The sequence below is a fragment of the Punica granatum genome, chromosome 6 (assembly GCF_007655135.1).
Source record: "Punica granatum isolate Tunisia-2019 chromosome 6, ASM765513v2, whole genome shotgun sequence".
In the NCBI taxonomy this organism is placed as follows: Eukaryota; Viridiplantae; Streptophyta; class Magnoliopsida; order Myrtales; family Lythraceae; genus Punica; species Punica granatum.
Genome location: NC_045132.1, coordinates 14,756,547 through 14,770,138, shown reverse-complemented (window position 1 = coordinate 14,770,138; position 13,592 = coordinate 14,756,547). Strand labels below are relative to the sequence as shown.

The window sequence follows — 13,592 nt, the reverse complement described above, 5'->3', positions numbered from 1 at the left end:
GTTTGAACCAACTCATGCCGGTTATAGTAATAGTTTTAGCTAGAAAAACATATTGAGATGATATATTCTTTTAAGATATATTGGTAAGACAGCCACATGCGCTGCACATGGAGAATATGAATAAATTTCACATCCTATCTTTTTTTCAAATCCGTATATTCAGTTATTAGATTAAGATTAAATAGACAAGAAGACCGTTAAAATTGTGTTAATCATAATAACACTTTGATACTCAATTATGATACAAAAAAATTTATAATCGCGTTGTCTTTTTAAGACATGTTGCAGTAATCCTATTTAAGACATATTTCATGTTTTAAAACAATTCATATCAGGTTCGCTGTAGGAAACCAAATAATAATGAAAGAATATATTATCATCCTTTTAAATTTACTGTACAAACTACTTTAGATGCGAGATTAGAGCTCAGATATGCATCTATATTATGGCATTAACAGGTTCATCTAGGTTTGGAGCTCCATTCCCAAAATTACTATCTTAACTATATTTTTTTCGCTGTGAACTTTTATATTTGGAAGTCCAATGAGACCCCGATTAACTTGCCATGTCATCACTTAATGAAATAACTTAACAGAGACAATCGGCATGCAAGATTTGGAGCAAATATTTTATTTTTTTGTAGAAAAATTTTAAAGTACATACTAAATTTTAAAAAAAAGTCAAAAACATACGTGATTTTATATATTATTTACTCTTTTTTAAATGAAATTATCATTGTCCGTCGCTCTTCACGTTAGGATTCTACTATCTCTTCGCCGTCGCTGCTCCCCTTGTACTAAATTTCAAAATCCACCCCGCACAGTAAGGCACTGTGTCTTATCCTCGCAGGCCTCTCGAAATTGTCGTTATGAATAAGCTGCCATTGTTTAGTTTGGGTTGATGAAATCTCATCTTCGTAGCTCTTCATGCGTATAGATTTGTGATCACTCTTCATAATAAGAGTTTATTAATCCTCATTGGGCACGAACTCCGACTAGTTTATTGATGAAATTTATGTTTTTAGACGGTTTTTATGTCAATCATGATGTCGTGATAGCGTTTAGGTTTTGTTTGGTTTTTAAATAAAAAATTTTACTCTATTCAACTCAACTTCATTAGTTCCCAAATACCACACTGCAATCATTACTATTTTATCTTTTTCTCCATTTAATAATGATATTTCACTAATACATTTTTTCTAACTATTTTTTATAATTAATTTTTTAATAATAAATTCTCCATCTACTTTCATATTTATATATAAATACATATATATATATGTATATATTATCACCTATTTATATATTTATCAACACTTGCAATCATTACACAAAATCAAGTTAAGTTGAATCATGATCCAACTCAAAAACAGTTTAGCTAAGTCTGTTGTTAGTGTTATAAGTGATTTTGGCTCTTATTTAGTGGTGTTTTGGCAATGGTAGGTGCGGATTGGAGCTATGGTCAGATTGCAGGGTTACAACGCTCATTTTCGAAGGTTGCAATGCCAGAGGATAGAGCAGAAGTCAGTAGCTTCAGAGTTGCAACACCCACTTTCGGAAGTTGCAACACCGGCTGTACTGTCATTTCTGCCCAAAACCGACTTACCTTTCCGAAAAGTCAAGGATTGTCGGCTTATTTTTGGTGATTTAACGGACAAGTTGCCCACTTGAATTAGACCTTATTAATGAGAGCAAGGACAAGGAAGCCGCGTTTTGATGTTCTATATATAGGAAGCAAAGAGGAGAGAAGATGAAAAAGAGAGAGATACATACATCATCATCTCTTTTCCTCCTTGTTCTTGCTTTTGTAGCAAGAAGAGGAGGAGGGGAGGAGAGCTGCAAGAACAGAGCTGACAAAGGAGAAGGAGGACTGCGGCAAGTCGTGGAGGAGAGCAGGAATCAACATCAAGTCGAGAGCGTCGATAATAACCGGGCTCTTGCCTTCACCCTTTTACTTCCTTTCCTCTTATTGAACATGATGTGTGCTTTTGGGATGATTTGTATTTTGGCCATGAACTAAACTTGTTCTAGGGTTTCGAAGAACTATTAAGTGTAGTTAACCCGTAACACTCTCTTGGGCTTTCTTGATGAATGAATCGAGGTATTTATTTTGTAGCTGTGCTTAATGCGTATGGTTGCTTGATCACCAACTATATTGATGTGGTAATCTATACGGGCTCGACGGAGTAAGTAGGGATTTAGAAAAGGAATGAAATAGCCTATATTCGACTTCGACTACTCAAGAAAGTTGGGTTGTTTCGCATGTTGAATAGAGATATACCAGCTTGCCTTAGGCATCCTAAATCGAGATTGTTACTTAATGAGTCTTCATAAATGGCAACATCCATAGAGAAACAGGAAGTTAGTTTAAGGAGATATCTTGCCTAGGCAAATCGAGAGATACTTAGGGAAGTACGTCGAATCTTGAGTAATATACTCGGTTCGTTTAAAGGAAAGAGAAGAAGGGTATAAAAGGGATTTAACCAACGTCAAGGGATTTGAAACCCTAAGTCTTTCTAGACATAGATATTTCACATAACTCTATAGCAATCTTCCTAAGTCTTTCTTTAGTTACACCTCTCATTATTACCGATTTATTTTACTTCTGCTGAGTGTATTAATTTTAGTTCTTAGCGATAATTTTGGAACTCTCTGTAGAAACAATACTCTATTCACGTATATATTACTTGATACGATCCGTATACTTACATGTTTGTGATATCAAGAATGTCCACATCAATTTATTTATGCAATTGCTTAAATAGTCCCTCCTGGGTCTCCGAGCTTCAAAATATGAATAAATATATCGATAGTAGCAATCAAATCTTCCCCATCCAAAGTCATCCAAGCACAATGTGTCTAGCTAAACAATGGAGGACTTCAAGTCAAAATCCAAGGACGAAATAAGATTAATTTAAGATCCAAGAGGAAAAGTTTGAGGACCAAATACGATTAGCCTTCTGCCCCAGTTGCTTTCTGAAATCACGACTTTTACCAAAAACCAAATGGTTCCTCTTCCTCTATGCAATTCATTCCAGATAATAGCAAACCTAATCATAACTCAATGACCGAAACAAGATTCAACCGCATATGTATCGATCCTCAATCCAATATGCACGTTCTATGTTCATGTACAATTCAAATTTACCTAGAAATACCAAATAACAGTACATATCACTACAACATCCAATTACACGAAGTCCGAAAAGAATTTTGAACAATTGATGCAAAAAAATAACCTATATGAGTCCCCAAACCTAAGCTCATAACGAAACATCGACTTGGATCGAGGATTCACTTAAAATAATATCCTTCGAGTTATCAGCCTTAGGATGGTCTTTGGAATTTATTCGTATTCTGACTTGCACTGGCTTGACAAAGATGAGGTTCTGTAAATCGGATCTCAAGCTCAACAAGATCTGGCGGCAAGAACTTCTAATCTTCCCCCTTTTCGAAGGAACCAGAAGTTCAGCTAATCGAGCGACTTGTTTCTCCCAATTGCCTTCTTCAGGGCTGGGGTTTGCTTTCAGCTTCAAATACAGAGCCGCATAGATGATAACCTTCAAAGAAGATAGACGAGGACAGAAGGCCATGAGTCAGGATAACCCCACAACAACCTCAGAATCTATGGACGATTACAGTTAACACCCATAAATTTAATGTTTTGATGATCAAAGCATGAATCATTTTGGAAAAATTGTGGAACTCAATCGGGTAAAGCTCTGCATCAGATAATACAATCTAGGTGATTCAAAATTGATAAATCTGAGGGAAATTTTCTGACAGTGCTTTTTGATGTTTGGGTTGCTTATTCGAAATCGGTGATTATTTCCCTTCTCTTGCAATGAAAACAATAGCCAACTCTTCATTGTTAAGACTTTCACATCTAAAGAAGAGAACTCGAAGAGCAAAACTAAACTAACAGCATGAAGTAAACAAAAGTTGAAGAAAGAACAATTACCTCGCTCGTCCCAGGACTTGTATGTACAACACAGTCGATGTGCACTTTATCATCTTGAGTATTTATTGCATTATTATCATGTTGAACATCTGACTCCATCTCGGTTGTCGTAAAGGCAAGGTTGTCTAACTCATCATACCACTGCTGGGCCACACCTACCTGCTTGATAAAACAAATTGTCATAATTACGGAAATTGGGGAGCTAGAATCATTGTACGTTGAATCATCTCAGAAAGAATTAGTAAGGACCTTTTCTGAGGACCCGACGACACCCTGGGATCCCAAGACTTCCGTAGCAGCCCCCCTTGCCTGGCGCCATATACTGCTATCTTTCAATGGCTCTACCAGCTCAGTATCAGCAGGCAAGCCAACATTCAATTTTATCTCGACACGACCTGATTAAATCAAGCCATGTGAATAGGATAAAATTTCACTATAATCGGAGACTTGCAGAAGTTTTACAGAAGTCATAGATGAGGATGAAAATTTTCCAAATGGTCAATCCTGACTATAGACCGAGGGAAAAGAACCAATATTGTGCCATAATTTGACCTAAATATTATGAAACATTCTTCGTATACACACATTTATATAAGAGCTGTATGCAAGAAAATACCTGGCAACAGACTAAAATGTTGATTATGATCAATGTGAGCGCTGTGAATCTGGTTAACACTGTAGTTAAAAAATTGAGAAGAGCAATCACTTGAGATGAGTGAGAAAATGTTCTACAGAAATTATGTACGAATAAAAGATGCTCTTACATAGGATAGACTCTCTCGAGAGGGAAGCTCATCCAATAAGGCAACCCAAGAATCCCAAAGTTTGAGAACTCTATATCCAAAATTGCTCCAGATTCCCGACAAAGTCTTGAAACCTTGCAACCCACTTTAAAGGATACATTTCATGGGATTAATGTTTATATACTATCCCAAAAGGATCTTAGGTGGAATTTTGATTTCATACCCGGATCACAGGCTATTATGTAATCTCCTAATGTAGCCACCGATGACACAAGACTCAGGTGTCGCTGATCTTCCAGTGAAAAACTGGCGGAAGTTCGTTGATGTAATTGATCACGAGGCAGCTGCTTCAAAAGGGACATTTTTTCTACAATCAACTCTTGACAAACCGCAACAACTTGCTGAAACCCTAGGTTTCCATGTATAAACAGAAGACAAATTCAGTTGAGCGATATTTTAAGACATTTACATAAAGTAATTGATCAAGAAATTAAATTACAAACCTGTAATAGTTTCTTTCAACTCCCATGAAGACGAATCAAGAATCCACAATGTCTCAAATCTGCAAATAATAAAGTTCAAACTTTTTGTTGTCAGAGCATTGAGGACATAATCATCGATCTTGTCATCCATACAAGTAATCATATCATCGATCATGATTCCAAAAATAGATTCCAATTTGAGGTATGAAACTCCATTTAGCATCCATCAGCAAAAGAATTAGCTGAAAATTTCTTTTCTTGAACAGGAGTTCCTCTAAACAGTTTTTCTTCACATCACCAATGCTTAAACAAGAGCATGATTTCGTGTTCCACAACCAAATGCAATACCTCAACATATATAATATATATCTATACATCTATGGAAAATAATTTCCCATGTAAACAATTCTACTAGAAAAAGTTCTACATAAGGGAGGGGAAAAAAAAAAAACGAATCTAAGATGTCGTACCATCTTCTTTAAGATACAGACTAACGGGGCTTCTCCTTTTCATTTTAAATGGTAAATATGAAACGACAGACAAGTATATATACCTGCGGCTAATAATATATACTTGACTATCTGATGCTTGCAACAAATGCCAAGGAAATGTAAGTACTTCTGTATCAGAAGTCTCAGAGTCCACAACGACTTCCTTGTGCAGACCTAATTTACTCTTAATCCATGTCCAAAATGTGTTCGATTTACGATTGCTGGGGCCCTCAGGGTAGACTGTCTCAATAATCCGCCTGCTCATATCAGCCCTCCGAATGGCATGGTTCTTCATAGATAAAAGCAAGCAAGAAAAAATAAGAGAATGAAAGGCAACAAAATACAAGAAAAAATTATCCCGAATACAAGTAAAAATTAAGCAAGGCAATAAGCTCAACTTAAGACATGGGGCCTTCATCGTGCTTTTGAAATCTTTTTCTTTTCTTTTCCTTTTTTTTTTAACTTTTTCGACATAATGAGCCAAAGAAATTTTGGGCCCAAGGTCTAGCTTGTAAATGATAAACATTTTTCAGTTAAAAAGGGGAAAATGGATATGTTTTCTAGACCATTTTGCAAATGGGAATTCTGTATACAAATAATTAATCGGAGCTTTCAATTATTTTCTTGGTTTAACATTTCAGGCAAAAGTTGCTCTCAAATTACAGTTCCATTCCTATAATATTTCCTCGTCTTGGGATGCTAAGACTCTCAAGGCTTTTCCCGCACAAATTACATTGAGAGAAGATGCACTCGAGGATATGTTTCCATATGTAACATAACCAAAGTAAAATTGAATATGGGCTTCCTCCTTAAATCTCTACTATTTTTTACGGAATTGTCTTTTCGTATAAACATGTAAAACAGAGATTCCTTGGAAGACGTGGGTTTGAGTCGTTTGACAAAGGAAGAAGTATATGCATGACTATGAAGACTATGAAAGTTTGGAGGCATACCTCTGAATCCACAATATACAGGCAATCCTCAGCATCATCATAGAGGGTAGAACCAGGACGAAACAATTTGGCAGACTCAAAATCTCCATCTTCAAAACCTGGGGAAGAGCCTATCTGGCACATTCTTTCAAATTAGTACTCTCAGTTACCTTTACCAATTACCAAATGATTCATAGAAGCTTGCAAACAGAAAAAAAGACAATATCTCTAAGATATGTGCATACATGTAGACAATTATGGAAGAAAACAAGCTAAGAATTTAATTATCTAAAGAATTACTTGCCAGACCTCATGATTGAAATGAAACTACAGTCATTTGTGCAATATAACATCTCTTCCAACATCAAGATATTACAACTGATTCATGTATCATACAAAATTAGAAAGATGAATACTCTTCATGAGAATATTCTAAATTACTAATCAAGAAGCTCGGTTGCAGGGACTAAAGGATCAAACTTAAACCGCTAATAGCAAAGGTCATAGGATTTTCATGGAAAAATCTATTAGTAATGGTCGTAATCTTCTCTGTAAACAGAGTCAAACTTAAATAGAAGCAGTTGGTTGAATTCAATTACGTACACAATCTAGAATCTTGCCAGTTCTATCAGCCACAATTATCCGATGATGATTGCTGTCAGAAACGAATAACCGATCACCACTCTCATCAGCTGAGATGCAACCTGAGAGAAATAACAGACAAGAAAACTATGAAGTAATCGAGGTCGCCACTTAAAGCTAAGATCACAGTATAATTTGTCCCCGGAAAAAGCATCTAATGAGCCACCAATCCATAATAGGAATTCGACCATGGACAACATAAACACTCTATAAAAGGTACAATCCATAACATGCACGGGAAAAATTTGAAGCAACCTCACCCCTAATCTAAAGACTAATGGATCAGGAAGACACATCGCCAAATCCAACTCCCTCACTGTATCACATTCATAAGGATGAATCCAGATTTCCTTGATTTGCACAAAGTTGTGCTCAGATGTTTAAATGATTTTGGGACAGCAGTTTCTATTGCACAATCTTTCTAATGTGGTCACTCTATAAGAGCCAAGAAGCTCTCAATCATGTCGCCACGGAGAAGCTTTTATATTGTTTACAGGCCGAATAGTAGGAACCAAACCTGATTCTAATGGCAATTGTTAGCCCCTCTTAAACAGACAGTAGGTTGAGAAAACATATTTGTCCTTTTGATGAATAAAGCATTTTCCATGTTTCAGCATTCACCACGAACGAGGTATATCTTAAAGAAAATAGTAAAACACCATGCAAACCGAATTTATACCTGGAGAGAAGAGAAGAATGTTTTGCATCGCAGAACATAGGTATGGTTCCTTCACATTATTCTGCTTCAGAATCCACGTCGAACTATCGAACAGCTTAGATTCCTTATCACATTGATTATTTAGTTTCTTAGTAGCTGCACAAAATTGCAAAAGAAAATAAAAATTCTTCATTCAATTTTAGATTACTACATAAATGAAATGTGAAATTCTTGAGTAGTCTACTTCCCTTTGAAAGATGAAGCCCCTTAAGGGTTGTAATTCTAAGCATAACTGATAGACATATCAGCAAGAAAGGCCCAACCCAGTAATAACCGAAAGGAAGCATCAACTTTCTTTATTGGGAGAACTACACATTTTTCATGAAACCATACTTTTAACTAAAGACACGAAACTTACCCAGTAGCACACTAACACTAAAGTGAGAGTGGCCTGACCCAATAATAACCAAAAGGAAACATAAGCGTTCTTGCTTTCTTTATCGGGAGAGCTATACATTTTTGCATGAAACAATACTTTAACTAAACACACTCAAACTGACCCAGTAGAACACTTCCACTAAGGTGAGAGTGGTTGCACACTGGTCTTTTGCTTCAAATACATTGTTCATACATGCTTATTTGAATACCTTTATCAATAATTTCAAGATCAAGATTCTCCTCAAGATAAAATACAGGGTGTGTAGAGTCTTCTAGTAAAATGTAGCTTGACCCTTTTGGTATCTGAAAATATAAATGAAAGATAAAGAAGTTAGAACAAACAAAAATATCATAATAAAGAACTTTAAGAGGATAAACTCGTGCACCAATTCAACCCTACTTCATAAGTAATTTAAACTAATAGTGTGATCGTTTTCTCTCTGATTATTCCATTCCCCACGTTAGATCCTCCATTCCAAAAAATGCTTAATTATGCACCTTCTTGGTGCCTCTTAATGAAATCTTTTACTACTAAAGAAAAAAAGATTCTCCATTCCAAATACTGAAAGCCAGACCAAATTTCACGAGTAACTGAACCACTTAGAGTTGTAGAACAACTTCTTATCTTCAGCTTATCATTTTCAGTCTTGTAATCACTAAATCCATCAGACATTTGTTTACACTCGAAATGGAACAATTACACAAACATTCCCTTGATTAAGACAGTCGAATTTGCTTAGACCAAATAAACAAACTTCTCATACCTACACCCATGTTTTCAGATATCCAATAACACTACTGCACTAAGAGCTATCAATCGGTGCTTAACATACGCCACACCACATTCATGTAATACGTATGTCCTAAAGATCCCAATTGACCTAAGAAGATTGTTGTCGACATGTATCACAACTACAATAGGCAACATCACTATGCTTCACAAAAGTACAATGAAAGAGAGAGCAAAAACTGTCAGTAAATGTGGTCAAGAAAGTGCATCCAATAGTATATGATATAGCTTAGTAAAATAAGATAACCATTTGCATCTCACCTCAGAGAAGTTCTTGTGAACCACTAAGATGGGAAAGGTAATATACTCCTCTAGTATCGATTGAACTAGATCATTTTGATGTACAGCAACATTGCCAAGTTTAAGACCCATAACATAAAGGTGTGGAAACCTAACCACAAGAAAGCAAGAGTTCCTTTAAAGCTTGAAAATATAACTCAATAAATGAGTTCAAAAGAGGAATAAGAAAGTACTTCATATCCACTACCTTTGTTGAATCGATTTTAACTTTTGAATTATGACACTGTTATAGCCTGCAGGTGAAGCATTCTCAAACAATAATCCAACTAGGATTAAGGATGGCTTATCTTTCTTTACAAAATTTTCATGTCCTTCAACTTTATTTAACCAACAGTAGTTTGGGCCTGTAAAGATGAAAACTTCATTATCAGAAGAGCGTGCCTCCATAGCAAATAAATCAATCCCCCTCTAACAAAAGAACAAACTTGAAAGAAAGGACGTTTTGCAGAAGAAAAAAATGAAATAACAACTGAGATAGTTTTATCGTAGTTTGTGCTGAACCCTACCCTCAAGGTCTTCTAAAGTGGATTTCATGAATGAAGCCAAATCAACTTCGTGCACTGAGTGATTAATAACCTGTGATGCTGTAGAGTACCTGAAAAGGACTGTAAATAATAAGTTAAAAGATATATCAGCCATCAAAGAAAACAAACCAGGAAAAGTTACAATTTTAAAAATAATGAAATTATATTACCAAATTTTCTAGTGAAGCAACAAGATGTGAATAATAATCTCTAAAGAGTTATACAAAGGGAAAGTGAACACAACGCTAAACTTTCGAAGTCCAATTACTAGAAGAGTCTCAATTCCCAAATAAAAGTACACCAGGGCACATCAAGCAAGTTACCAATTTATGGAAGTTCTATAGCTATTCAAAAGGTTTATGCAAATCTTTCATTAAGCAAGATGAGAGCTCAGAGGTTTCTTCAGCCATTTCAAAGGAATTTCAAGGAGTTATCCAGCCTATACATTACTAATTTGAACAAAGACAAGAATCAAGGAAAAAAATGCACATTTGTACCACATGAGGCTCCAATCAAAGTTAACACATTAAAGAAGGTCCTTTCTTTTCGGTTGTCTCCAAGTGGCTACACTCCTTTTGATTGATCATCCCGAACATTGTAATACTAATAGTAAGTCAGATTGAAGTTACATTATGAAAGGCTTCCACATACATTTCAAAAGAAGGAACAGAAAAACCAAGACCAGAAAATGATATAACACTACTCAAGCATTGAAAGTTTATGAGTGAGTGAGTGAGAGAGAGAGAGAGAGCAGTGTCTAATTACCTGTGGATGAGACATTGGCTCCCACCAATTTCTCTGTCGGTTAAATTCACTGTACGAGGTGAAAGAACTATAGAGGAGGCGAAGACATAACCATCCCCTGAAAATAAAGAATGGCCAAGCAGGTTGAGTCAAGAAGATGATAATTCCAACCTAGATGGGCTCAAAAGAGTCATTCTGAGCATTATTAGAATCCGACTCAGCATGGCCCGAGCTTGGTCCGAGCTTAGCGGTCAATTTAGCAAAACTCGAGCTTGAACATTTGCTCTTCAAGCTCAGGCAATCTAGAGCTCCACATATTGTTGAAAACGAATTAGTAACTAGCTCCAGTCTATCCGAGGTCGATGCTAGCGAACATCAATTTAAACCGAGTTTGAGCCTCCAAAGCAATGATCCATCTAACACAAGTTCAAGTTCTACCAATGGCAGTACTTTGCTCCACATCAATCTATGATTATCTATAGGCATACAAATTGAGCTGCCTCTGTGGAAGCGACTCTTACACTGAACAAACACGGGCATTGAGCTAGAAGGCTGACCTGAGAGAACCCGAGGCAGGAACCTTGAAATCACACGGAGACGGCGGCACCTGGCGGCCATAATCCTCAACCAGACGTCGTCGCAATCCGCAGCCCCGACGTGGGTTTTGGAATGAGACGAAACCCCAAAGGCTTCTGCTTATGAGATGGAGGGGTTGAACGAGCGGGGTAGAGGAGCCAAGCCGAGCCCCAATATAGCGGGCTCAAGCTCGGCTCGTTTATCAACTCGTGAGCTCGGTCTAGCCTAAACAGCCGAGGCCGAGCTCGAGCTCGAGCTCGGCTCGTTCAAATAAACGAAGGCCCGGGCTCGGCTCGGCTCGGCTCGGGGCTCGGGGCTCGCAGCAAAAGAACTTGAGCACGGCTCGTTGGGGAGCGGAGCAGGGAAGCAGCAACAGCAGCGGCGGAGCGGGGGAGGGGTGCAGCGAGCAGCAGCAGCAGCGACGGCAGCAGAGCGGAAAAGGGAAGCAGCGAGCAGCCGGAGCGGCGGCGGAGGGGAAGACCGATTGAGAGGATGGACCGGAGAGGAGGTTGGGCTGCATAGGAAAAGCACGGACTAAACTATCAATTTCGTCCCCACTTATCAAAGTTGCATCAATAAGGTCACCGAGAAAAATATTATATCAATACGGTCCCGATCACATTAATTTAATCTCTCATCATATCAATTTAGTCCTTGATCATATTAATTTCGTCTTTAATCACATCAATTTCGTCACTTGTCACATCAATTTCGACCTTGGTCACATCCTTTAGTTCTTAAGCGCATCAATTTCGTCCTTGATTACATTAATTTAGTGCATCCGCTTGGTCACATCAATTCAGTCTCTTCTTGATCATATCATTTTGGTCCTTATTAATATCAATTCTTTACATAAAAAAAAGTCTATCTGGTCTTCTTCATCCCTTTTATTATTCTTGTCTTCGAGCCGATTTTGGAGCATTCATTCTCATTATTCAAACTTCTGATTCTCGTGTTCATGGTGACTATAGAAAGATTGTACATATTATTACTACCTAGTATCAAGTTTCGAGCAAAATCACAAAGAAACAAGTTTAAAAAATGCAGTTAAATTTCACTCAGAAGGCAAAAAGTTCAGAGAGCGATATGTCTCAAACCGTGCAAAGAAATTACGAGTTATCAAGTTACGCTATGAGCAATCTGTCTATATAAATTTTTTGAATCAATATTGACTTTATAAGAATTTGTTCTCGTGCTTTAAAGAGAGGAAACTTTATGAATCATAAATGATGAATTCTTATAGAGTCAATATTGGTCCAAAAATTTATATATACTGATTCCTCATCTCGTAAGGAAGCACCTGACGGCTTGTAATTTTGTTGCACGATTTGAGATATACCACTCTCCAAAATTTTTGCATTGTGAGTGAAAATTGAATTTCAACGGCATTTTTCTAATTTGTTTCTTTGCTTTTTGGCTCGAAACTTGATACTAAGTAGTAGTGTTATGTATAAGCCTTCTATAGCCACTAAGAACATGAGAATCGGAGGTCCAAGCAATTAGAACAAATGCTCCAAAATCAACTCGGAGACAAAAGTAGTAAAAAGGATAGAGAAAACTAAATGAGCTTTTTTTATGTAAAGAATTGATGTTAACAAGGATCAAAATGATGTGATGATTGAATTGATATGACTAAGAGGATGGACTAAATTGATGTAATCAAGAACGAAATTGATGTAACTAAGGATGAAATTGATATGACCAATAATCAAATTGATGTGAACAAAGACCGAATCGATGTAAAATTTTCTCAGGAATCTAATTAATACAACTTGCATAAGTCAGGAACAAAATTGATAGTTTACTCGAGAAGCATGGGATGTGGCAGAAGCTTGAGGGCTTTAATGCTTTTTTTTAATAGCTATTTTCCTATTATTTTGTTATTTTTTATTAAGAATAAAAGTGGGCTGAACAATAAGAAATGGGCTCGTGCCACGGTAATTGTTATGGACCACGCATGTGACTCTATGCATAATCAAGAAGCCCATTTAGGCTCACAAGATTCATGAGCCTAATATTATTGAGCTCGTGCTTGGCTCATTTAACTGGCGAGTTCGAACTCAATAAGATCGAGCCGAACTCGAGTTTTCATCGAGCTGAGCCCGAATTGTTCGCAAATTTTCTTATCTCATTCACTCGGAGTGACATAGATATAAGGCTTTTCGCAATTGGCTTTTGCCACCGGCGCATGGATAGCCAAAGCAAAGGAAGAAAGGACGCAAGGAAACTAATGAACTACAGGCGTCGCGAGTTCATTTGGTTTGGGAAGAAAAACTCCATTTTCTCCGCTCCTCTATTTCTAATTTTTCTAA

At 36.9% G+C, this 13,592-nt stretch overlaps 1 protein-coding gene across 3 annotated transcripts; it reads right to left on the bottom strand.

Annotated features, from left to right (window-relative positions):
- Positions 1-3,064: 3,064 nt before the first annotated feature.
- LOC116211344 lies at positions 3,065-11,819 on the bottom strand. Of its 3 annotated transcripts, none has more exons than XM_031545680.1 (17): positions 11,262-11,819; positions 10,726-10,822; positions 9,943-10,031; positions 9,624-9,780; positions 9,398-9,527; positions 8,556-8,649; positions 7,930-8,064; positions 7,212-7,312; positions 6,630-6,743; positions 5,739-5,965; positions 5,207-5,265; positions 4,927-5,112; positions 4,725-4,848; positions 4,577-4,635; positions 4,210-4,355; positions 3,961-4,119; positions 3,065-3,559 (listed from the first exon to the last, which is right to left on the bottom strand). In XM_031545680.1, exons 1-17 carry the CDS (start codon positions 11,320-11,322, stop codon positions 3,263-3,265), a joined length of 2,235 nt encoding a protein of 744 aa, XP_031401540.1. In that variant the 5' UTR covers positions 11,323-11,819; the 3' UTR covers positions 3,065-3,262. The 3 variants fall into 3 exon arrangements, with proteins under 3 accessions (XP_031401540.1, XP_031401541.1, XP_031401542.1); XM_031545681.1 differs by having other exon boundaries at positions 9,943-10,041; positions 11,262-11,306; XM_031545682.1 differs by lacking the exon at positions 9,624-9,780 and having other exon boundaries at positions 9,943-10,041; positions 11,262-11,306.
- Positions 11,820-13,592: the final 1,773 nt, after the last annotated feature.